The following is a 26,372-nucleotide window of genomic DNA, read 5'->3' on the forward strand; positions in this document are numbered from 1 at the left end:
ACAAAATTAGTTTAGGATAGATGAATGTTCTTCATCCACCAATTCATTGTTCTGGACTATACACAATGCCAGCCCTCAGAGCCCACAAACCATCTCTGTATTTACTCAAAAGATAGATTGCTGAGCAAGGTCTAGCATACATACTAAAGGGCCAACATGAAAGTCGGGACTTGGGAATACACGTGAACTTCACCATTCAAGAGATCAGCACAGGATTACCTGGAGAAGGACTGAAGGACTGAAGTATACAAACAGCAGTCAATACACCTCTCACATTAACAGCTCTGTATTTAAGTAAACTACCAACCAAAATTCACTAAGGGATTTTGTTTGTTTGTTGATTTATTTTAAAGAAAAAGCTAAGGAAGAGATACTCACACTCCAATTGGTCCCATTCCAGGTCCTCCTCCTCCATGGGGAATGCAAAAGGTTTTGTGAAGGTTTAAGTGAGAGACATCAGAGCCATAATCTCCAGGACGACACAGACCCACCTGTGAAGGGAAAACTGTCTCAAAATACTCTTTACATGCAAACTGATCCCCTGACATTGTAAGACCTATTACTGCATTCAAAAAATTACGATGTAGAAGATGTTACATTTTTTTTTTTTAATTTTCCTTTAACATGATGCATCACAAACAATTATTGGTACTAATACTGTTGTTTTCTTTTTTTCTACATGAGGATTTCTTATTCATATCTGAAGAATGCCTACCACAAAGGCAGTCTATGCAACTTCCGTTGAACAACTCACACAACTTCCAACAAACTTCAGGGCAAACTCAGATAAAAGAGCTCTATCACCACCTAGCTTTCACTACAGGTCTTAGAATCCACACCTCCCCCCTAAACCCTGTGTTATCTTGTAACAAAGTTAGGGTCTGAACTGAGTACTGCTGCCTTTTTTTTTTTTTTTTCTCTCTAGGGAATGTACATGCCTGACTGTAACACATCTGCAGAGATCACATACTTGGGCGTTCATGTTCGCTCCATCCAGGTAAACCTGGCCTCCATTTTTGTGAATCAGCTCACATACATCCCCAATCTCCTCCTCAAACACACCATTGGTGGAAGGGTACGTGATCATGATGGCTGCCAGGTTCTCTTTGTGTTTGTCCACCTGGAGGCACAGAGGGAGACAAAGTAAAAGGTCATTTCAGTGAGGCTCATAAGGCTTCTTCAAGACAAGACCTTTAAAAAAGCATGTAACTAATGTCATCAGGTGCTTTCTGGGTGAGATGCACATCTGTTAGCAGGCAGCCTAAGTCATTTATAAACAGCAAAAGATACTAGCCTCTTTTCTTCAGCAATACCAATCCAGAAACAGTATTTTCTTAACAGATCAGAATCTTAAACTGTGGAATAAGGCATGATATGAAAAGACAAAATAGCCACTCCTCAGAGACCTTAAAACAGGCCAGGTGAAACGCTTACCCTTCAAGGTAATGTGATTCAAAGACCATCCCCCTACTTTCAGCAATGCAGTTTCACTACTACCATAAAAGCCTGCTCAAATATGTATTTTCAGAAGTGTGTCCTGCTAATCCACTGGATTCCCAGGATTCACTTGCAGCCAATCAACTCGAAAAAGTGAAAAAAGTTGCCTAGCAACACCTTCCCTAGCAGAGGTGTCCTTGAATTTTACCAAATGAAGGCTAAAGTGCAGCTTCAAATGCTTCAGTCTCATGAGCATGCTCCATTCATTTCAAATACTACATGTAGATGAAAATGTTCAGCTGTAAAAGAGCCTACTGTGTGGAAAAACTCAGTCAGCCACTCCTGCACAAAAGATCCTCAAATTACAGGAAAGCTCACAAGTGTCTCATCTTGTGTTTGAGTGAGAAAAAAAGAAAAAAAGAAAAGAATTTCTCATTCTTTTTAAGCATGTATTCCCTGTTTTTGCCCTATTTTATTTCAAAAGAAAATCTGATTCAGCTGCCAAAACTATTACCTGTTAAGGAGAGGGACTGTTCCTGTCCTGAACACTAAAGCTGATTAAATACTCACCATTGCTTTTAAATGGGAGATATCAATGCTCCCATTTTTATCTACTTCAATTGGTTGAATCTTCATCCCTGCCATCTGTGCACTTGCTGGATTTGTACCATGAGCAGATCTAGGAATAAGGCAAACCTTGGAAGGAAAAAGAAACAGGGTCTAAAGTATAGATAGTTATAAAAATCTCTAAAAGTATTTTAAAAGTATTATGGTCTATACCCAGCTCCAAGTCATTATCAAAGTTTTTAAAAGGTACACTAAGGACATGTTCACCAGCAAATTGCCACTTGCACTGAAGGATGAAACAGTTTTCTTTGAAGAAAATCCATACAGGTAGCAAAGTCAAAACACCCATTAGGAAAAAAGTTTCATTTGCCATATAAATCACATTTAGGAATGTATTTCCATAACATTATTCCAGAAACATTTAATATTATTTCCTTCCCTCTCACTTATATTTTTAAGACTAATTACGTTTTTATTTTTAGTTGTTTGTTTTACAATAATCAAGTAATCAGCATCCAGTTTCAAATATAGTGAGCTGAACGGAAAAACTAATTCCAACTTTCCACTATATCTCAACTGACTTCCAAAGTGTTTTCTTCTCTATTGTATTGAAAAGAAAAATTTAGACTGAAATATTCCAGTTATAGATAAGAAGTTTCACACAGCTACTTACATCCTCTATAGAGCTCAGTTAAAAAAGTGAGAGATGAAAGTGCTTTTCCTTAAATAAATTTTGGTTCTTATCAGTGACAACTAGGAAAATGGAGTTCAGAATGTTTCTAGACATTTACTAGGAACTCCACCTATTGACTAAAGTCAATAAATATACCTTCAAGGATTAATTTAACAAAGTTTATTAAGTTACTCAAATTTAGCTGCATTAAATTGCTGGCAGTAAGGTTTTTTGGTTGATTGGTTGGTTATTGTTTGATTGATATTATGAAGAACTACATTATAACCTCTACCTCATGCTCCATGGAGACATTAAAACAAATGCCAATTACTTTAAAAGCTATTTCAATTAAGAAACCACTTGGTCTCAGCAGATGGATATTTTCTCTTCTTGCAGTGAAACATCAGTGTTTTACTGTGCAGCTGTGCCAAAAGGAAAGTACAAAGATCCCAGCTCCAGGGGTTGGATGCACTGTGGTACATCTGTGGTAATTTCAATGGTGCAGAAGAAACGTTAAATGAGTTTAGATTGCTACCCAGTCTTACTGGATTGAATCTGCAGCTGCTGGGTACAGAAGTTATTGAGTAGACAGCAAAGCAAACAGATGTGAGCTGTCATTTAATGCAAGTATTATTTTTCCAGGAGAGGGCACCAAAGCCAAATGAGGCTGACTAAAAGAGGTTTGATCAGCTGCTTTATTTTCATAAGCTGCAAACAAACAAACAAAAAACAGCTAATCTGTTAGCACACATCCCACCTGCTTTGGAGGGGAAACCACTGAGAACACCTCTAACTTTCTATAATCTGGCCAAAATGTGGAAAAAAATGTGTGTGAAATGAAGCTGATCTGAACAGGCACAGGCACTAATTGACAGAAAGTGGCAAAGCTGCAGTGTTACGTATTAAACATCAGAGTAGTTCAAATCAGTACAACAGTAATGTCTGATAACAGTGACTCTAACCTTAAGTGCTTCAGACCTTCTGTTGACTCTGTATGTATCTGGAGCAAAGATTAGGCTGCCTACCAGCATCAAGCCCTGTCATACAATCTTCCTCTTTTGACTACCACTTTAACTTTCTAAATGTCTACACAACTCTTTATTTGCATTGAGTACTTAACAGCCCTCCCGATGTAGAATAGAGATAAAAGAATCATTGGTTACTTGTACTTCTTACATCAAAGATGAAAAACTTGACTTTAAAATAGTTTAACAAAAGCATTGCTACATGGCAGGTTGAATAAGTGTTGTAGATAACAGCAGTGCCAGAATTATGTCTCTTCTGTGCCGTTAATCTTGGTATTTCTGAGCGTAGAAGGACCACAGACACACAGAGAAGCCCAAGGATCATGCATGGAGTAAGAGAAGCAGCAAAGCATACATAGGTAATCAGAAGATAACTAAGAAATACACTTTCAATCTAACTCACTTCCTGCTGCGTTAAAGTACTCATAAAACAAAGCCTATAAAGTGCAAGAATGGCTGATTTCCAGAAAGCTTGTGGTGATCTGGATCCAGCAAAGTAACAAAGAATGAGCTAGCACTCACTATGCTATTTTAAGCAGTTTTCTCACACAGAGGTGACAGTCTACAGGAGGTTAGGACAACTATCTGTCCATTTTGAGAAGGAAAATTAGTTCTAAAACTGAGTGTAAAATTAAGTTCAAAAAATAAGGATATCATTGCATTAAAGACTTTTTCCACAGAACCATAGAATGGTTGAGGTTGGAAGGTACCTCTGGAGATCATCTAGTCCAACCCCAACCACTGAAATTCAATTCTATGAGTATGTGAAAGAGAAATATCTAACTAATCTCAGATTCCCAAGTCTTTGATGTGGTCCCAAAGCCAAAGTTCTTAAACTAATTTCCTACAGGGTAAGTGGAAAGGTCCACATGGGTAAATACTTTGATAAAATAATGGAATGAAAGAAAAAGGTAAATGGTCAGTTTTTACTGTGGAGAAGGATCATAGGAAATAGGACACTAAATACCTGTGCTACTTCTGTGGCATTCAAATTGCTCATAACTGGTTTGGAACAGAGATAAAGTGTCAAATATCCTGTTAATAAAAAATTACCCAGGACACTAAAAAACATGATTGCATAGTTGAGAATAGAAGCCACAGTACTGAGTAATGGCATGAAAACAAACTTCTGGACACAGACAAGAAAACAAACCTTATCACTACAAAACCAGGACTGTAGTTTTGAAACTCATACCTAAAACCTATGATTACCATAGCCTTTCCTCCAGGCATCACAGGTTGTTCAGAAAGCACCTAAAAAACAATACTAAATGCTATTACTTTCGAATTCTTCAGATAGAACTGTCTTCCATTAAATGTTAAAAAAGAATAATTTTTAAAGAAAATTCTTTATGAAACTACTAAAGGGTGAGTAAGTCCTGATGGATCACTCCTTGCCTCTCCAATAGATGAATGAAACTTTTGGATGTTAGTCAGGGAGTCCTGGTTGGTGCAATACTGTCATTTGCCCACTGTCACTGTACCCATCAACACCAGATGTCCTTCGACCCGCAACAGAGGCCAGGCAAGGTACACAATTGTCCACTTCAATTTTCTGTGTCCATGAGTGGTTCCCCAAAAACCCACTGGTACCTCCTTGGGCCCATAAAGTACCCTCCCATGAGGTAGCCTACTCCAGAGATCCACACAGCCTGTAGGGCTGCCCCAATAGGATACTTCTGATGCTTTTTCCCTGTTATGTTCACCTTAGCCTCCAATATAGACAAATTTTGAAGTATCTCTATCATTCCACAAATCCAGATGGATCCTCTCACCTCTCATCTTGTCAGTATGTTAGCATACTATGCCCTAGTGACCAACAAAACTTTATACCCCTCCAGATGCAGCATGCCAGGCCATTGAACAGAATTACAGTCCAGCAAAGCTTCTTGTCCCTTTCCTTCACCTGGCCAGAGGCAGGGGCCCTCTGCTGCTGGCTGGAGCTTCATTCTCTGACTCCTTTGGTGTCAGATCAGAAGTCACTCCACCAAACTCTGGAGAAGATAAATTTTTCAGCCCTTACTATGAGTCTGAGGGATTGCCTCAGCTGTCTTCTGCTGTCTTGGCAGGAACTGGTGCAGTAAGTTTCTTGGATGACCTCTTTTAAGCAGCTGTCTTTCCCTGCAGTTCAGACACATGGGCTCCTAGCTACAAGATGGGCACACTGTCCTTCTTCTACCTGTCCTCTTGTGTCACACAGGAAGAACCAGATGGTGCCATGCAGCAGGCCATGCTCCATCTCCATCTAGCAGGTGGAAGCTGACTCCCTGGAGCACCCTGACAACCCAGATGCTGCCTGTGGTGATGAGAAGGACAGGAATTCTTCCTGAAACACTAGAGTCAGGACAGTCTCTTCACTTTTGGTGTTTCCAGGTGTGGATAGTCCATCATTACCAAGGTGCTGGTGTACAACACCAGTGCATTTTGCACAGGTCTCCTCCACACTGCCCTTGTATACTGGAAGCCATACAGATCTTCACAGAACTGAATGATGTCCAGGTCACTATACATCACCTCCACCACTGCTAATTCTCTTAGATTCCGAACAGCTCCCTCAGCAGTGGTCCACTTGCCTCAGTAAGTGACAATATTAACCTGAAGGAACTCATTGCCTTCACAATCAACAGGAACTGCCTCTGGAAGCTGTGCATTATCACTTCTCTTAAGATTTCTTTGTAGATTCCCCAACCCCTGGCAAGATATCCCAACTGCTGGGCTTCTCTCCCCTCAGTTCCTGACTGTCACCCCCAGCAACCAGGGCAGCAATATGCTCACTTGACTGGCAGACATTATTTTTCTGCAAATCTCAAAGATTGCTCAACATTAGGAACTGTATGGTTTCCATCTGCTGACTTCTATCACTTCTTCCTCCCCTTCCCTTGCCAAAAGGCTGGCTTCCTGATCAGACCCTTCCTCTTCTTCTTCCCTTATTAATTGATGGTACAGACCTGTTGACCTCCACTTCCAGTGTTTCTTTTTGACTACTGGTGTGATTACTGTAACTGGGGTTTGGGTGCCTGTCTGAATCTTAGTGCCCTCAGATGTAGCGGCCTGCGCTCCCCTGCTGCTCTTAGTGAGGGGCTTGGTGTTAGTGAGGGGCTTGATAGGCACAGACCAAGCCCCAGAACTGTGCTAGGAGCTGCTGGAAATGGGACAGTGTGCCTGTTCAGGTGTAAAAACCCAAGTTATCAGAGGCAATAGCAGCACCAAGCACCTGGCCAAATCCCCACACACACAATACCACCCAGGGTTCAGCCTTATTGGGGCACATTTCTCTGTCACCTCAACAAGTTGTTCACTCTTACACCAGCACCAGACAAGGTTCCACATGCACAATAACAAGTCAACAATGCTAAATAATGGGATCAAACACCTGACATAAGGATGTACAAAAAAATTCAGGAGCCCATGCAAGAAAAATGGACAGGTCAGCCCCAGAGGCAAAAAGGGAGGTGTAATCCCTCATCCTCTCCACAAGATAGCTCACTCAGCACAGGAACAGCATCATTCCAGGGACATATGCCAGCCCAAGCACATGGCCATTGCTTTTATCAAAATGTTCCCAGGTACAGCAAAACAAAAGTGATAAGCAGCACAGCAAACTGCAAGGTCTGAAAACAGCCATTAAAAAGCCCTGGACTCTAACATACAGTAAAGCAAGCAAGCTCTGAGACCTTAGGAGCCTTCCAATAAACAAACTGGCATGCTCAGATCAAAACAATAATTACCTTAGCTCCACGTTGGGCACCAAAAAGTTCTGTGGTGTGTTGACCTGGCCAATAGCCAAACACCCACACAGCTGCTCACTCACTCCCCTCTCCCGTGGGACAAGGAAAACAGAGGTAAGGTGAGAAGATGCATGGACTGAGATAAAGATAATTTAATAGGGAAAAGAAAAGCTGTGTGCACAGGCAAACCAAAAGGCAGAATTCACTCTTTACTTCCCATCAGCAGGCAGATCTTTAGCCAATTCCCAAAAAGCAGGGCCTCAGTATCTTTTCTCAGTTGCTTGGGATGAGAAATGCCATAACCACGAACTTGACCCTACATCTTCCTTTGCCTGAGCTTTTATTAGTGGGTACATAATATGGTATGGAATATCCCCTTGTCAGTTGGGGTCAGCTCTCCTGGCTCTGTACCCTCCCAGCTTCTTGTCCACCCCTAGCCTACTCACCTGGGGAAGGGGTGCAGGGCAGAGTGGGACATAGAGGAAGCCTTGACACTCTGTAGGCAGTAGACAAAACACCAGTGTGTTACAGTCAAAACACAGCACCACATGGGCTGCTGTGAAGAAAGTTAATTCCATCCTAACCAGACTCAGTGAAGAGCCAGGCCATTTGATGAAGTCTCTTTTCCTCACTCCCACTGCCTTTACAGTCAAATAAGATTTAAGATGGTACACATGAGGGAAGCAGGGAATACCAAAGGCTTGTCACAGATAAGGATAAGAGAACCTAATTTCTTCTGGCCTGCATGAGTCCTAGCTGCAGAACTAACTCTCCTCTCTACACTTTCCACCCAAAGTTCTTCCCAATACAAGTGTTGACACTTACACTTCGATGACGTTCTCCTTTTGCATTTAAATAAGCTTTGATTGCGGCCAAGCCTGCGTACTCTCCCTGGGCTCCACTGCAAGAGGAACACAAAGACTGTTATGGAAGCACATGGACTAGAATGGACTAACACCCAATTGAAGTTTCAGAATTTCTCTGCCAGTTTTGTCTTGCATATTTTCCTTAGAGGTAAGCTTTTGGAGTCCATGTAAAAAAATAAATGTTCAGAAAAAAATCCTACCTGTTTGGTTGGAAGGAGATTTTGTCGTAACCAGTAATTTCACACAGGTCCTTCTCTAAGTCCTTGAAAAGCTGCTGATACCCTTGAGCTTGATCCAAGGGCACAAAGGGGTGGATGTTGGCAAATTCCTTCCATGAAATAGGCTATGAAAAAGAAAAGAAAACCAGCAAAGCATGAGCTGTGAATTCTGAAGATAACTTTTGTTGTTAAACTCTATGAAGCAAAGAAACTGTTCCAGTGCACGACAACTCTCTCAGTGAAGAACCTCTTCCTGACATAGAGCCTGAACGTCCCCTGTTGCAGCTTTACTCCATTCCCTCAGGCGCTAATACCTAATTTCAAGAAGTATTTTTTTTTTTTTCGAAATGGAGCCTTCAAAGCCAATCTCCTCATTTTGCCACATTCCTTCCATGCTTCTTGAAGCTGTTTTTCACTAGCAGAAGACAAAGCCAATGCCATTAGCGACTAGCCTCCTCAGCTGGAGTTCTAGACCAAAACCACCCTCTACCTCTAATGTCTACAATTACACTGGCTACATGATTTATGCATGTGGGTTTCAAGTAAGACAGTATTATTGCAACTTACTGCAAGTTCAGCTGAACTATTGAGCTTCATTGTACAGGACCCCTAAAATACAAACACATTTGAGAGTTTATTTATCAAAATCATTTATCAAAGTACATAAATACGTAACTATTTTTTTTCTCTTTTTGGTAAATACCTACCAAAGGAATCATGCTGTGAACAAGGGAAATATCTTTGTTTTCTAATCTCTTCATGTACCGTACGATATTTGTTTCGGAGTGGTAGCTGGAGAACACAAAATGCAGTGTTAAGGCAAGCAGACTGGCTCTACCACCTCGTTGATTTGTGCTCTAGCACAGGAAATGCCATAAAATAATTAAAAAAAAAGAATTAAGACTGAGCAGTGGTAAGAGTAGCCTTCCACTTTTAATTGTTAGTATATATTAGGTACTTATTTCAAATCATTACTTTATGCTTGCTAAGAGCAATGTGGATGGAAAACTACCTATTATCATTTGCTCAGAAATGCTATCACCAGATACAGGAAGTAGGGGTTCAAGTAAGCCTGCCAATACTGTCTCCTCAAATAATTGCTTGTACAGTGTACCAGTCTAATGAAAATACACATACCTCATGTGACCAAGAGTACCACTTTGATCATTTAAAAGTTGTATAACAGAACTACTAAACAGATTTCAGAGTAACAAGTGACTGAATACAGATGCAAAACTGTCCTCAACTGACCCTCAGTACAAATTTTGAAAGGAGATACTATTACATTCCATTAAAATATAAAATTTACAGCAATTTCACAAACCTGTTGAAAACCTGATGGGTCAAGAATTTGGAAGTTCTCTTAAATGGGGTGCTTAGGATACCTTTGGTTTCCTCGCCCATACCTTCAGCAATTAGTTCCTTCGACACACAAAAAAAATTAAGTTAAATACTTTCATAGTCAATTTTAATGAGAATTAACTTATACTAGCAGTTTACCACAAGCTTTAGTCAGTTCTTTAGGTAAAAGCACTTTATTAGCACACATATTGTATATATCTAGCATATCAGCAATATCATATTAAAACTGGTATAGAAGTGTCAGTAGTCCTTGTCTTGGAAGTATTGCTGCTAGTTATATACAAATAAAATTCCAGTGATAGTGAAGCAACTGATCATGTAATATAGCCTTGAAAATGCATGTAACAGACCAAACTCAGAGTGTCTAACCTGACCAAAAGGATTAAGTATCATAACCACAGAATGTCATTATTCAATTACTTAAATCATGGTTATTTTATCGTGCTTCTTTCTGTAAGACAGCATTTGAAATTGTCAATAATTAACAAACCCAACCTACAAACACCCACTATCCCAAAGCACAGTTTTACTTTTCACTGAATTTCTGACACATTCAGATCAAGTTCATGCATATAATCTTTTGTCTACTTACAGCTGAAGACTCGCAACCAAAAATCCATAATATGTCATCTAGGTCTTTCTCACTTACAGTTTCATCAAGTGATACTCCAAGCTACGGATGAATGAAACAGTAATTACTCAAAGGTCTCATTTCTAGAGATAAACTGTATTTGTTCTTGTCAAGAAAAAATATTCCAGAAACACCAGTGAAAAAAACACAAGACACCATACACAATTATATGCAAATATCATGCCATTTTATGCAATAGATATATACATTTCATTTACATATAATTTTCTGTCTTTCGTCTTCTAAACTATTCAGGCTGGATGGATCGCAAGCTTTAAGACTGTGATCTTGAGGTCTCTTCCAACCTAGACAATTATGTGATTCTGTGATTCTGTAATATTACTAAGTGTGTTCAATTTAACAAAAATCTCCTATTTTGCAAGATTGCTCTGTCCCCCAATTCCATTTTAAAGAATCACAGAATCACGGAATTGTAAGGGTTAGAAGGGACCTCAAGAGATCATCAGGTCCAACCCCCCTGCCAAAGCAGGTTCCCTAGAGCAGGTTGTCCAGGTAGGCAATACAAGTTACCAGGTAGGCAAAGAACATACCGGAGTTTGTGAAGTACTTAGTGCCTACCAAAATGTGGTTAAGATTTCTATTTTGTCTTTAAATACTGCCAAAGGGCCTGAATTTTGGAGGTCATATTGCATTTCATTGCTAGGTTTTTAAGAGCTATACTCAGTCTTTAGTGGCATACTTAAATAATGAGATAACCTTTTAAAATAAGCCTAAATGATAAGTTTTATTATAAAAAAAAAAAAAACTTATTTATTTATAATATCTTTTTAAGTGGTATATCTGAGCAAATTACAATAAATATTTAAAAAATCTGTTCTGTTTAGCACATTATGAATAGAAACAATGAGAAAAGTCATGATATTGTATTTAGGAAAGGTTTTGGAATTGCTTACTCTGCCATCACTATAAATGCGAAAATTTATCTTTCTAAGAGCTGCCCTGTCCAAAACTTCTTTGACTGAGCATCCACACGTGACTGTCAAGGTATCAAAGAACAGATCATGGTGCAGTTTATGACCAGCTCTCCTGAGACCTATAAAAAACAGTAAGTTAATTCTATTAGATGCTGTACTGTTTGCTTACAAAGTATTTGCATAGCAACACTACATCTGTCTCACAAGTAAATGTTCTTACACAACAAAGTGAGATATTCCCCTTGTGTACAGAGCAGTGAAATCATCAGCTTTTTAGTGAAATATCACTGACATGAAACACGTCTAGATCAGACTCAGACATAATTAATAACAGACTGAATCTACAGATCTTTCTATGTGTCAGATTTGTAATATGTATTGTGCAGAAGAATTCATATATGAATGAACAAAGACAAATCTCAAAACCAGAAAGAAAAATCTTGTTACACAAATGGATATTAATTATCATGGAGTTTGTCATACAGCTTAGACACTTAGTGGTTTTCACAAGAGGCAAGTGGTCTTCCAGCTGAGCTTGCAAACAAAGCATGGATAATTGTAGCAATCCCTCCCCAGCTCCCAGCATTCCAGTCCTGCATTGCTCCTTCTGAGAGCAATGACGGTCATGCCAGTTAAAAAAAATACCACCAAAAAAAAAGTTTAAGAAAATTTTATTTAAGAAAATGTAAGGATTTAGGAATAGTGTCTGCAATCATTAAATACTCACCTTCAGCCAGGATTAAAGTAGCATTGTGTACCCGTCTTGCAATATCCCTTAATCCATCAGATCCATGGTAGACACCAAACATGGCTGCCATATTAGCCAGAAGAGCCTACAATACAAATACAGGTTAGTATTTTATTAACAAATACTACTTCAAGTTAGTTTAGCAGAAAGTTTCTTTAGCACCCAGGAAAAACACATCTTCAGTTAATGTAATACTTTTATTATACTTTCCAAAAAATAAAAGGTGAGAGAGACAAAATGTATTTATAAACTATAGACACTGATTATGAACTCAATGCCCTTTGAAATTTAACTGTCAGTAATTAACATGAGCTTAAATTCAATTACAGCTACAGAGAAGTTTGAAGAATTACAAGTAAAACTAGGCTTGTAAAAAAAATCATTTAATATTGCTATAAAAATTTATGAATCATCTCATGAATAGTAAATAACCAGTTAATTATAACAATCCCTCCTCACAATAAGACACAACATTAAGAGCATGAACAATGCATTGATAGAAAGAGTAAGTTTATAAACTTGTTCAGATGAAAGATAGTGGAGGCATGTTGAAAATAACTGTTTCAGGCAATTACTGATTTAATCATGGTATTTTACTATAAAGAGAGCTTTTGGACAGTAGTATTTTTGCATCAAATCACATGTTCAAATTGTCATGACATATTTTTGTCTAAATAGTTTTTGAATTTCAAAATGGATTCTTTTTTTTTTTCCTACTTGAGTGGGTAATCTTAGATGATTAGAGACAGATTTTCTAAATAAATTCATTTGGAACACAGTGCTACTCAGTGAAGTTCACCCTATGGGACAGATTGGCTCATTCAAAGCTAGGGTCTTTTTTTAAAGGAAACAGATGTTAATACCCTTTTCTCAAGAATGGTTCAATTTTTTCAACAGATTTGAAACATATACACAAGCAAGCACATTTCAATGTTCTTTCTTTTTCAGTAAAAACTCTCAGAAGTAAAGCTAACTCAAAGTACCGTTGTGTTAGTATGACAACCTTATGGTTCCATTCATTCATTTTCAATATTCAAAGCAAAGCATGACATTACCTGTGCTGTGCAGATGTTGCTTGTAGCTTTATCTCTCCTGATATGCTGCTCTCGTGTTTGTAAAGCCAGTCGGTAAACTTCCTTTCCATTTGCATCTCTAAGTCACAAATGAAAATGTTGTTTCTGTTACTTCAAAATGACAGCAAATTAGGAGATCAAGCTCTATGCATGTTAACTTCGACTGTCCTCAGAAAAGTGCCAGAGGGAATAAATCAGAAATCAGGATAGACATCAAACAGAGAGAGAGACTAAGGTCTCTAGAGTTCTGTTTACTTCACGACTGGCAAATCTGTCCAGTCAGGTATAGTGCACAGCAAGTTTTTTAAGCATGCTACACCAAAACTTGGTATTTACCTTAAAGTGCCACAAATTATTCAACTATTTTAACTGAATATACATGTAACCCAGAACTTATTTTGCACACTGATAAGGAACCATCTTTTCTAATGATACCCAGTAATAGCATGCAGAGTTTGTACATAAAAATAACCCGCACAACAATGCTGTGTGAGATAACTGATAGCTGTGTGAGATTAATTCTCTCTGCTGTGTAGGTTATTTCTTCACCCTACATGGCAGCAAGCACTTCAGGCAGGTCACAGCATCATCCTACACAAACGCAGTTCTTTAAGTTCTCTTCCTAAAAATTGAAGCCAATCATTTGCACTTCTAGTTTTCAACAAAAAAGGTGTTAGTTACAATGAGATGGTCAGGTGTTACTCATAAAGACTATGCAAGATGGTCCACAGATGTTTCATGGTGGGTCTTCCCTAAAGAGATGAAAGCTGAGGGGAGCCCTTACCTTGTGACACCCACCATCCTGCCTGGCATCATTCTCACTAGGTTTTCCTTGACAGCGAAGAATGCTGCGTGGGGTCCCCCATAGCAGAGTGGCACACCAAATCTCTGGGAGCTACCCAGGACAACATCTACCCCAAACTCTCCAGGAGGCTTCAGAATACAGAGAGCCAGAAGATCAGTAGCACAGCAGGCAAGAGTCTGAGAAAGGAAGTGCACAGAGCAGTCAGTCTCATCCCTGAAGGAACAGTGTTTGCATAGGAGCTGGGTTTGAACAAGGAACACTTTCAAACAATTTCCTATCTCTTGCACAGTGCTGAAGTGTAACGGTAACCTTCACACAGCACCTCATGTAACTAACACTTAGTTTCTAGACCTATGGCTGTTTTATGCTTCAGAGTGAAATCTAATGAGACAACTAACATTTGTTTTACCCCGTTCTGATGAGCTCTTTCAACAAGTTCAGAGAAGTCTTCCACCTTCCCCTCAGTGTCTGGATACTGAAATAATACTCCACTGACATCCTTTCCACTGAAATCCATCTCATGGGGTAATTTGAGCTCAGTAATAACACCTGTATAACTGGAAAACAAAACCATGTACAATAAGATGTATTCAAAACATTCACTGCCTTGAAGTGATATTTAGTATGATGCTATAATGGACTTAGAACATTTTTTTTCTTTAACATGCAAAGAGCTGAAGCTGCTTGGCATCTCTAAACACTGAGACTGTTTCATATCATGGTATATAGTACTGAAGAATAACTGCATTTGATATCATAATCAAATATGCAACAGAGAAGAGCAGAGGATGCCTAACCTACTTGGTATCAACATTTTGCTGCTTTATTTAGCAAGTTTAAATTTGAGAACCAAGTAATATGTTTAGAAGCTGGTTACCACAAACTATAAACTTAAAATGGACTTATCTTTCATTAAAAGAGAAGTTTTACTATCTAAGCTTAGTCATTTCTAAATTAAGTTACATCTAATAAAGGATGATCAGACTGAATTCAAAAACCATATGTATGTATTTGTACAAAAAAGGAAAAATTATACATTTTATTGTTATCATATGTTTAGTCTCCTTTTAAAGATCTTGAATTATTTCACAATAATATTTGAATGGAAAATTAGAAACAATGCCAAATGTTAACAGATTTCTGTTTCCATTTTGCTAACAAAGCACAGTCCTATATTCCAAGCATGTTAAGTATAGGGTGAAGAGGTGTAGGTGAAAAGTGATTCAATGTAAGTGAAAATAAAAGGTAGAAAATGTAGAATAACATTACTTGGCTCTAGTTTGGACCACTGCTATAGTCTGAGGGTGGCATCGGGAATCTACATAAAACTTCCTCCTTTTGTTGTGCCTGTTACAAAGAAAAGGGAAAAAAGAAGAGATACATATTAAGAATGTATTATTTTCCACGGAAGTGAAATTAACTGGTTTTATAAATGCGAAGTTTTTTAAAGTAAAAACAGTTGTGAATTTGGGTTATCATAACTCAGTAAGTATGTGATTCAATGAGGTTTCTAGTCAATTTAAAACAAGAAAGTTCATTGCAGATAGTCAACTGAGATTCATATGTGACAAAAATTAAGAGTGGCTATGAAACAGAATTAGAAGGCAACTTAAACACCTGCAAGAATGTCTCTTCTCGTTTCAGCTAGGATAATTTTCCTCCTGGTAGTTGGTATGGTGCTGTGTTTTGGATTTAGGATGAGAACAATGCTGATAACATGCGGATGCTTCGGTTGCTGCAGAACAGTGTTCAGACTTAGCCATGGACTTTTATGCTTCTCATGCTGCCTTGCCAAAGAGGAGGCTGTGGGTGCACAAGAAGCTGGGAGGGGGACAGAACCAGGACAACTGGCCCAAACTGGCCAAGGGAGTATTCCATACCATGTGACATTATGCTGAACAATTAATATGGGGGAGCTGGCTGGGGTGGGGGGGCATACAGGGTTGCTCAGGGTCATACTGGGCATTGGTCAGTAGGTGATGAACAATTGCATTATGCATCGTTTGCTGTGTACATTATGTTGTTGTTATTATTATTATTATATAGTTATCTTCCTTTCCTGTGCTATTAAACTATCTTTATCTCAACCCATATCCTTTTACTTTTTTTCCTGATGATTCTCTCCCACATGCCACCGGGAGGGGGCAGAGAGGTGAGTGAACGGCTGTGTGGTGCTTAGTTGCCTGTTGGGTTAAATCACATCTCCACACACACATACTCTTATAAAGGAATACAAATGGTTTTTAATACTTGAGTTTCCCCATCTAACCAGACAGGTACTATTGAAAGGCTAAAATGCAGCCTGGCATAATAGCTTGGCTCTCCCCAGTTAAGAAAGCGTGATTTTGTGTCAGATTGATGTTTTGAACAACTGAATAGTTGGAACACGATCATATTTGTGTAGCATCCTTCTTGATAATACAGACCTGCAGTGACCTTGAATAGTCTCCCTCAAACTTCATTTAATTTACATTTAATTCATCTCAAATACCCCTACAGCACAGCTCCCTGGAAGTAATTTACATATATCAATAACTGTTTCACTTTTAGCAACTCATGACAGATATACTCGGCCGTTGTTTATAAGCCATAATCAACCATTCAATCGTATTCAATCATTCAAGTCTTCTTGTTTGTGGACACCAGAAATTCATGCCACAGACTGATAGATTATGGGATAAAAGACAAGGGAACACTGAGAGGCAACAGCAGGTGGGGGAGCCCACGCATATGCTGTCCCAGGCCCACCACAGGAGCCACCAGCCCATCAGAAGCCCACCTCCATAGAGGAGCACAGAGGCACACAGGAAAGTGAGAAGCCAAGTTGAAGACTCAAAAGAAGGGACACCCTGCCCGTGCCCCCCAGGGCTGTCCCAGAACTGTGGGACATTACTGGATGCAGGGGAAGGGCATTTCAGGATTGACCAAGGCTTATTATGGGATGTTAAGGGGACGAAAGGCAGGAAAAGGGATATATTTAAGTGGTTTGGGGAGGAATATTTATGGAAAAAAATGGAGGGATAAGGTGATAAGAAGGGACAGTTGTACATAAATAGTTGCTGGTGGATGCATTTGACTGGCCATGCCATGGTCCCAGTCAATACAGTTTGTCCCTTCTTCTTGTTCGTAGAATCATGGAATCACTGAGGTTGGAAAGGACCTTCAAGATCATCTGGTCCAACCATACCCCTACCACCAATATCTACCAATTACTTTCAAGCTTTCTGTGGGTGAGGGACTCTGTTTTGGGGTGTGTATATATATGGGAGTCCGGATGCCAGCAACAGGAGTCAGACCATGGGTCAGAGGGACTGGGTGTCCATGGTGAGCTGGCTGGAAGGACTGGAGTGAGCTGACCTCAGTGCTAGCACCTGGAGAGGCAGCTCAGCCACAGGGGCCTGTGAGGACTCATATATGCTCATTTTGCTTAAGTATTCTCTGACCTGATCTTTGTCCACCAAGGGTAAGCACTCCTTGCTCCAGACTTTTCCTCTTGTCTATAGGTCCTTAGATTTCTGAAAGCTTGAGACTTCTCATACACGTCAACACTAGAAACTTTGTTAGGAACTAAGTTACATGGACAATTCAGAAATCTGCTCACAGTCAAAAGGCCACACACTACTTCAACCCTCTCACCTACACATGCCTACGCAGTCGAGATGTCTTTGAAACTCCAAATTCCTTCCTGCTGTGATTTAACCATATATTTAAACATATTACCTGTGACATAATTGCATAGCTTCTGCAGCAGCTGTCCCCTCATCCAGCAATGATGCATTAGCCACATCCATTCCTGTGATATCACACACCATAGTCTGGTAATTTAGCAGGCTCTCCAGCCTTCCCTGTGAGACCTCAGGTTGGTAGGGAGTATACTGGGTAACCCTGTAAGAAAAGAATTATGAATTTGGATCACAGAAAATAAATATATCAGAATTATACCAACACAGAACAGAATTATGCCACTGGAAACAAACAAACCTGCTATTTGTAAAGTATAATCCACTAACATGAAAATTTGTCAGAAAAGCTGTTTGTAGATGGTTGTAATTTATTACTGTCCTGAAAATCTGAGAGTATTTTCTCTATTGATATTGAATTTTTACAGGAGAAGAGTTATCTTCCTCCATTTTGAAAAGAGAATTTACTTTTAAAACAAAGGTATAAATGCATCTTGGTGAAAAGAGACAGGAAATAGGGTCTGAGTGTGGAAGAACTGAGTCACTTCACAAGATCTGAATGAGGATGCTTAGTTCGTTCATATCTAGGTATTGTATTGCCACTATCTTTCAACATATTGTTTCTGTGATCTTTTACTTGCCAAGTACTCTCAAGGGAGGAAAGGCACTTGGCACTTCACAGGATCAAGCTCAATAACATGCCACTTTTTGTGAAATGACAGTTTCCATAAATGTTGGTGAAGAAAAGCAAGACAAATGTGAATTTTATCTGTTTTCACCAGAAGAACAAAGATGTATAGGCAACGCATGCAATTCTTTGGAAAAGCCAACAGCCTAAGGGGAACACACCATTATAACAGCACAGAGAAAACAAACAAACAAACAAACAAAAGACAAAAACAAAAACAAAGCAGGAAAGGGTCCAAGAATGATAGGCAAGAACAGAGATCAAATTCTCTTTTGACTGATAGAGCTTTGGACACTGGGTTCCACAGTGGTCCAGGGCAGACTTTACACCTGTTTTAACCCAGAGCAGTGGCCAGAAACCAGCGATAAGAACACTTACGGCCTTGTTCTCTAACAATGGAAGAAAACAACAGTTTGTTTGCTAGTAAGCCCTAGACTTTTGAGAAATGCTTATATGATTCATAGCTGAAAGTATGATCTTTAGAGACTGAAGAACTCAGAAACTCAGGATGCATACAAAGACAATAGGAAATGAGCTACACAGATTTTTACAGAACAAGCTGCAGAACCTGTGGTATAGAGCAAGATGGTGTTGTGGTAAGGAGCAATAAAACAGCAATGCAAGGGAAGGAAGAAAAAAGTCCTTAAGAGAATAGAAGAGGTAGAGAGATGGACATACTTCACAAGCAAATTCAAAGTACTCAAGAGATATAGTATTGAAGGCAGGACCAAAGAAGATATGCCAAGTGCTATTTACTGGGTATGTTCTTTGCTAATGTATTTACTGTCTATTTAAGTGATACATCTGCTCAGATTTCTCACACATATAATAATCAGTGTAGTGACAGTAAACAGCTATATATGAATTTTGATGACTTTCCCAAACATTCGAGGTGTGTTTTTTTCCAGCTGCTAAGCTACACTTAACATTAAGTCACTTATCATAATAAAACTGATTATACAATCAGAAACTGAGACCATGGCCTGTGCTGCATATAATATTGCTCATTACAAATAGCAATAATGTATTTTCTCCACATCTTCTAAACTCAGTTTTTAATGTCAGATAAACTGTCAATACGGCAGTTTGGAGATTTGTTTTCTGAATGCTCCCTCAGGTCTCACCAATACAAAGAGTTGTTCCAAATACCTTTGCAAGAACAATAAACTCCCCTGCGTACAAAAAGAAACTACTCCACACTTAAAATTAATAATCCTACTTTCACAATTCATGAACTTCAGCTAAAGGTCTTTTTTTTTTCTTTTTTTTTCTTTTTTTTTTTTTTTTTGCATTATAACTTAGAGGAGGAGCTGGAAGTAGAGAAAAAAATAATCAAGAATCATTGGTGAGCATTTGCTGAAATAATGATTTAATAAAAATGAGATTTTAAAGTTGAGATTACCATCTCTATGGTTCATTTCAACAAAAAAAATTGTTTCATTTAACCATTACTGATTAGGAACTAACGCGAAATGAGATAGGTTGACAAAATTAGAGAAATCGGTAGCAGAGATGCAATACTTCACATTAAACATGGGTTCAGATTTTGCTATAGGACTTTCAAATTGCATTCTATATTTGTTTTCAAAGACAAAATGAGTCAAGTCCATAACTTCTTACAATACAAGAATCAGTTTTGGTAAGATTTTATTTTTCATAAATGCAGATAGACTTTAAAATAAAAGCTTCAAAACAGACCACTCAAATTCGATATCTAGAAAACTATTTAAATACCTTCAGGGATTTCTACTCATAGAATGGTTGAAGTAAAAATTACCAATTTCAGAGATCAACAAGAAGTTCAACATGAGATCTTGAATTCCTGTACTACTGCAAATTATCATGCATGAAGTTTAACAGTAGTACAAGTGAATACACTTTCTGTAACGTTAAAATATTTATTTAAACACAAGTTTTTTTCTTGGAAGGTTATTTGACACTGTCTAAGCATCTAAATCCTGTAACATAATAACTATACTTCTCCACAGTTTCTTTGAACAAAATGACTGGTTTTAGTCTGCATTGCAACTCCTGCCTGAATATTTCTGACAATCTATACTACATGGTAAATGACCTCCTAAAGTCATTTAAAAGTCAACTCCTTAAAAGTAGAAGTTGTTCTTAAAGTAAACCTTTGTACAAATAAAATCTCTAAAAAGCACAAAGAACAAACAGCAGCAACAACAACAACTCAAACAAACCAAAACCAAACAAAAAAACACAGCAATGGCTCTCTTAGCCCCTTAGCTCTTAGCCTCTCTCTAACCCCTTAGGTTTGTTCAAGTGGCTAGTCTGCAGGTAAAAGTCCAGCACCACCAACATTGAAATGAAAAGGAAGAATTGCTGTAATGATGAGGAATACAAACTAGAAACTGCATCTTTTTCAAACAAACAGGAGAAAAATATCATGTCCAGCCTGTGTCTTTTCAGACCAAAATTAATTCTGCACACCAAGATTCCTAAGCTAATGAAGGCAGATTGATCATGACAAAGGAAACTTTTCATGAGAGGCTAACAGAGTCTTTCTTGAGCCTGTGTCAGACCCATCGGGACTTTAGTAGTAAGTAGCTTTTATTTTTGTAGCTATTTAAAACTCTGATTTTGTTTAATCTTTCACCCTTTGCCTCATCCTACTCTCAGAAATGCCAACTTTAAGACACTGATTAAGGTTTTAAGAGATACTTAAGTAATAACGTGTCTCAGCAGCACTGCAGACTGGCATCAAAGCAAGCAGTATCTAGGAAACACAGGCTTTCAGCCAAAGGCTAGGCTGCTGATCAAAAATCTTGGCTTACAAAGGAGCAGAAGTTTTTGTACATAGGAGGAGGGGTTGTTTTAGGTTTAACAACAAAACAGATGATACATTATAAGTGCAAGATTAACAATTATGGCTTCTTTATACTAAAGTTGGCTCTTGCTTCTACTTTGCCTTACAACATTTGCTTTGGGAAATAGTAATGAAATGGCAGAGCATGCAAAGACTCCATTACTGAACAATGCTCAGTGAACTAGTTCTTGATTAGCATTTTTAGCTTCACAGTCAATAAGATCTAAAAATATAGTAAGTTCACCATGTATCTTCTTTCATAATTTTTCTATCCTCTTACTAAATCTCTGGAAATTTATTGGACTCATAATCAACATTGTACTTTCACTTTGTTATAACGTATGTTCTTGCAGTTTTAGCCATTCAGAAGACTAACCTTACACACCAGCAGAGCTGGAATTGGTTTGAAATTTCAGCCATGCAGAATATTCTTTTTGAGATCTGACAGTTGGTGAAGATAAAAGGAACCTAAAGTATAAACATACCACTAGCATAATTTAAAACCAATGTACATAAGCAATATCTTACTCATGGGTTTGAGAAAGCTGGATGGTCTTATGACAGGGCATGGAGACATGCCAGTTTCCAGTCAAAGCAAAGACACCGAATTTACTGCCAATTTGGCATGCTTTGTGAGTTGCTTGTGCAGCTTTCTGTATCTGGTCTGCAAGTAGATGCCAACAGCTTAATGTTTATATCAGATTTTTGCACAGTATGCAGTAATTTTCAGAATGCAATCCAGGAGTGCTTAAGTGCTACTAGCTACTAAATTGCAGAACTAATGTTAAGATTGCAGGTATCCTTGGTACAGTTACTATATTCTTACTTATTTAATGTATGGGGGGAAAAATTAAGTGAGCTGTACTTTGGAGACCTCTGCATTATGCTCCATTGCAAGGTGTTAGTGTGATGTTAAAGGCCTGCTAGAAATTTAAGTTCCAAAAATAGGTACTATGCTGCTTTGACATACAGGTCAATAAGAAGCTCTTACGTTAATAAGAAACCTAAGCAGCCTATAAGGTGATCTCTGAAGGCAAGTACTCTTCATATCCTTAATTACTCATTTGTGTTCATGTTATAGCACAAAATTAATTGAGTCTTGTACTAGGGAAAAAGTTTAGCACATTTTGTGTAAAAAATGTTAATGTGTATGTGAAAATGGGATACAACAGAATAAAGACTGTGTATCCACACCAGCAGACAGATGACATATTTGTACTGCATGTGCTGGATGTTGCATTACCAGTAGTATGCCTCAAAAGAAATCCTTCTGCCTACATTTTGAAGTTGAGGTGCTCTAAATATAAAGCAAGTATACACACAAATCTGATTTGGAAAAGCAGGCTAATATTTTTGCTCTTATCAAATGAGTACAGAAAATACCTTTAAGACCTCCTAGTGCTACCATGGAACTGTTAGTTACAGACTGCCAGGAACAAGGAATTGTTGGCAGCTAGTAGCCAAGACTAAACGTAAAACAAGTATCAAAAATAAGCTTCTGTGACTAATCCCTCACTAAGGAGACAGGAATTTTAATTGCAGCATTCCAGTAAAGCACTGCCCCACTACAGAAGGTTCTCTGCTTATTTTCTAACTTTGAATCTAAGTGTTTGTTAGATAAAAAGTTATCTAAGAAATATCTACCCAAGGAGTTTTGAAATAGCTTCTTTCATCAATACAGAAGTTCTTTCATCAATACAGAAGTAGTTTCAAATGAGATTCAGACTTAAAATAAAAGGATGCCCACGCTTTTCTGAAGCTACCAGTACAAACTACTCCTGATTGCTTACTTCCTAGGCACTCAATTAGTGCATGGTTTTGGTCAGACAGTTTTATCTCAAATTAAGCTAATCAACTTCGTTACAAAGATATTATACATCTTTGTCCAGGTGCTTCAGAAAGTTTTGAAACTCCATCAATGTTGAATATTTTCTTATCAGAATCTGAGATCTGGGAATATTTTTTCTGGCAGATCTTCTGAAGAAAGCAGTGTGGGTCATTCGTCTCATTTTCTCTGCTGACAATACATTTTGTTTTAAACAGTTTCCTCATGAAATCTACCTTCGCTCTTCCTACATTCTGCTCACAATTCCAACTGTATTAAATATTAAAAAGTCCTTCATTTCTATTCTCAGGCTCTCTTTTTCAAACTTAGATTTATATTCCAACACAAATCTTGCTCTAATGTGTGCTAAGCAATGGGAAGATATTAGTTACGTGAGCCAGAACCAAGCACAAAAAATATGTTTGGATTTGCAGCATTTCCCCTGGACCTATAATGCAAAGTGTATTATTACTGATAGGTGTTGCAGGGAGAGGTTTGATTTCTTAAGTAGCTTCCACAAAGCCTGTATACTTATGACGTTTGCATAACTCCTAATAAATTTATTTTATCATCCTTCTGTAAGCTTAGTTTCTAGAATTCTAATTTGATTTAGGACACTCCAAGAACAGATTTCTGGATAGACTCTACCACTTGTTTTACTGGCACTATGTAGTTTTTTAGGTTTTAAAAATATGTAGTTTATTTTGGTTCACTTAGTTTTATATTGTTCTTATTTTTGTCTCTAGCAATTGGCTATTTGTTTTGTTCCACTGAAATGAAATATTTAGTTTACATATTTTGCAAAAAGAAGATGGGAATAAGACCAAATAAAACTTGGTTTAAATGTATTGCGTAGATTCCTTGGATATAAAAATTGCAACTCTGTAGTCATTTCAGAAGTCTGAGATGCGATAAAGCATACAAGACCAATAATTCATAGTCTTAGACAGCTGCAGATACATATACACATTTATGATAACCTAAAATACAAAAAATAGTATCTATGCAACAATTTTTTTTTTTTTTTTTTTTTTTTACAGTTACTCGACTTTTAAAAACATATAAATTTGGTTGGCAAGCTGCCAGGCAGAGAAGGACCTGGGAGTACTGCTGGATAGTTGGCTGGATATGAGCCAGCACTGTGCTCGGGTGGCCAAGAAGGCCAACAGCATCCTGGCTTGCATAAGAAACAGTGTGACCAGCAGGGCTAGGGAAGTGACTGTCCCCCTGTACTCGGCTCTGGTGAGGCCTCATCTCGAGTACTGTGTTCAGTTTTGGGCCCCTCACTACAAGAAGGACATGGAGGTGCTCAAGAGAGTCCAGAGGAGGGCAATGAAGCTTGTGAGGGGTCTGGAGAACAAGTCCTATGAGGAGCGGCTGAGGGAGCTGGGCTTGTTCAGCCTGGAGAAAAGGAGGCTCAGGGGCGACCTTATCACTCTTTGTAAGTACATTAAAGGAGGCTGTAGCAAAGCAGAGGTTGGCCTATTCTCCCACATGCCTGGTGAGAAGATAAGGGGGAATGGGCTCAAGTTGCGCCAGGGGAGGTTTAGGTTGGATATTAGGAAGAACTTCTTTACCAAGAGGGTTGTTAGGCATTAGAATGGGCTGCCCAGGGAAGTGGTGGAGTCACCATCCCTGGAGGTCTTTAAATGACGTTTAGATGTTGAACTAAGCAATATGTTTTAGTGGAGGACTTGCTAGTGTTAGGTCAGAGGTTGGACTCAATGATCTTGAGGTCTCTTCCAACCTAGACATTTGTGTGATTCTGCGTGAACTTCAACTACTGTTTGTGTTAAAACAAGATTACATGGTAATTAAGATGTCACTTACTATTTTAATACACTTCAAAAAAGGATGTTATTGACTATAGATAAGGGAAATTCTAGACCAAATGAAACAACACACGGTATCAATGATATTCAGTGCTGTGGAAAGTGAAATTCTGCATTAATTTTAGTTTTTCTGTTGCACCACATCTGTGTTACAGTTCTTTAGAACAATGCTGATACTGAATGAGTATTCATAATCAAGCCTTGGTGCTTTTGCCAATAAAAAAAATATCAAGAAACAAAAGTCTATTTTTATTTAATTAATACTGTTCATAATATACAAATTAATGTTTTAAAAGGTTTCCCTTTTTACATTTGAGCAACATCAAAACACCAGTCAAATTCATATCTGTCAGCCAGGTCATTTTTTGACTTTTCCCCAAACAAATTAAACATCAATTTGATGATAAGAACAAAGTATGATATTCTCAGTCTCTTCAAAAATGAATTATCAAGTATTTCTGCCTACCTATTTTCAGGCGTCAGTGGAGTAAATTATTTGTTCAAATAGTAACATACTATATTGATATATATTCAAACTTTTGAAGTTCTCTTGTTTCAGAATGAAATAAATAAATAAATATCAAGACTTTTAAAAGAAAAGCCTTCAAGATTTCTGAGTCTGCTTTCCTGTTCTCTTTCTGAGACCATAATCAGACTATTGCATGGTATTTAACAACTTCCACCCAACACACAGCAGTGGAGGAGGGAGCTGCTTTAGTTTTCACAAGAAGCTAGGAAAGAATTACTTCTGTTTAAGAGATAAGTTCTAATATTTCCTTAAAGCAAATGGAAATATTCTTGGTTTAGTTCATAATAAATAGGAATTGTGACTTTTAAGTCAATGAAACGTTTTACAGGAAAAGCATCTTCTAAAGTAAATTACATATATGTATCTCCATTCTTTCTCCTTTTTAGCTTCAGTACAAACTGCACTTACACACCAGTATCAAATATATGAAAGTCTTAGAAAAATAGCTTTGAGGCATATTTGCCTGTGCTCTAGATTTGATGAACTTCATATGCGTATTTATACATATGCATTTAACAAGAAAATGTTGTACATTACCATCCTGCATTCTCCAACAAATTCCGTGCAATGGGTTGAGGCACTGAGCAGTTGTAATAACCCATGCCTATATAGGACCTCCATATCTTGTTCTTGCTTGCAATATTGTATAAAGTTTCAAGGATTTCATTTTCACCTAATTGAGAAAAAATTAGGTCAGAAAATTTCAGTTACACATAATGCTAGAAGAGTTTAACTAAAATGACTTGTACTCCTGAGCAAAAAAATACAGCATCAGAGACACACATATAAACAATAACAGAGTAAGGCTGAAATGATAAAATATTCAGGAGAAGTTTAAGTTCCACCAAATACGGGCATTTTTCCCCAGTCATTTCAAAAACAGCTGATCTGGATACAACCAAAATTAAATATCTATATAACTT

The 26,372-nt window shown here is 38.1% G+C and overlaps 1 protein-coding gene across 1 annotated transcript in view; it reads right to left on the reverse strand.

Moving 5' to 3' along the window:
• GLDC (glycine decarboxylase) overlaps positions 1 to 26,372 on the reverse strand; it is a 41,117-nt gene that overhangs the window by 6,554 nt on the left and 8,191 nt on the right. Inside the window, exons 3-19 of the mRNA XM_032206173.1 lie at positions 25,987 to 26,122; positions 17,789 to 17,953; positions 15,338 to 15,415; positions 14,478 to 14,625; positions 14,048 to 14,244; positions 13,246 to 13,342; positions 12,170 to 12,275; positions 11,422 to 11,561; positions 10,469 to 10,549; positions 9,839 to 9,936; positions 9,222 to 9,306; positions 9,082 to 9,123; positions 8,497 to 8,639; positions 8,256 to 8,331; positions 2,008 to 2,133; positions 971 to 1,120; positions 379 to 491 (exon numbers count right to left, since the gene is read on the reverse strand). Of these exons, the coding sequence (XP_032062064.1) occupies positions 379 to 491; positions 971 to 1,120; positions 2,008 to 2,133; positions 8,256 to 8,331; positions 8,497 to 8,639; positions 9,082 to 9,123; positions 9,222 to 9,306; positions 9,839 to 9,936; positions 10,469 to 10,549; positions 11,422 to 11,561; positions 12,170 to 12,275; positions 13,246 to 13,342; positions 14,048 to 14,244; positions 14,478 to 14,625; positions 15,338 to 15,415; positions 17,789 to 17,953; positions 25,987 to 26,122 (1,981 nt within the window). The remainder of the gene's footprint in view (positions 1 to 378; positions 492 to 970; positions 1,121 to 2,007; positions 2,134 to 8,255; positions 8,332 to 8,496; positions 8,640 to 9,081; positions 9,124 to 9,221; positions 9,307 to 9,838; positions 9,937 to 10,468; positions 10,550 to 11,421; positions 11,562 to 12,169; positions 12,276 to 13,245; positions 13,343 to 14,047; positions 14,245 to 14,477; positions 14,626 to 15,337; positions 15,416 to 17,788; positions 17,954 to 25,986; positions 26,123 to 26,372) is intronic.

Source organism: Aythya fuligula, chromosome Z (assembly GCF_009819795.1).
Source record: "Aythya fuligula isolate bAytFul2 chromosome Z, bAytFul2.pri, whole genome shotgun sequence".
In the NCBI taxonomy this organism is placed as follows: domain Eukaryota; kingdom Metazoa; phylum Chordata; class Aves; order Anseriformes; family Anatidae; genus Aythya; species Aythya fuligula.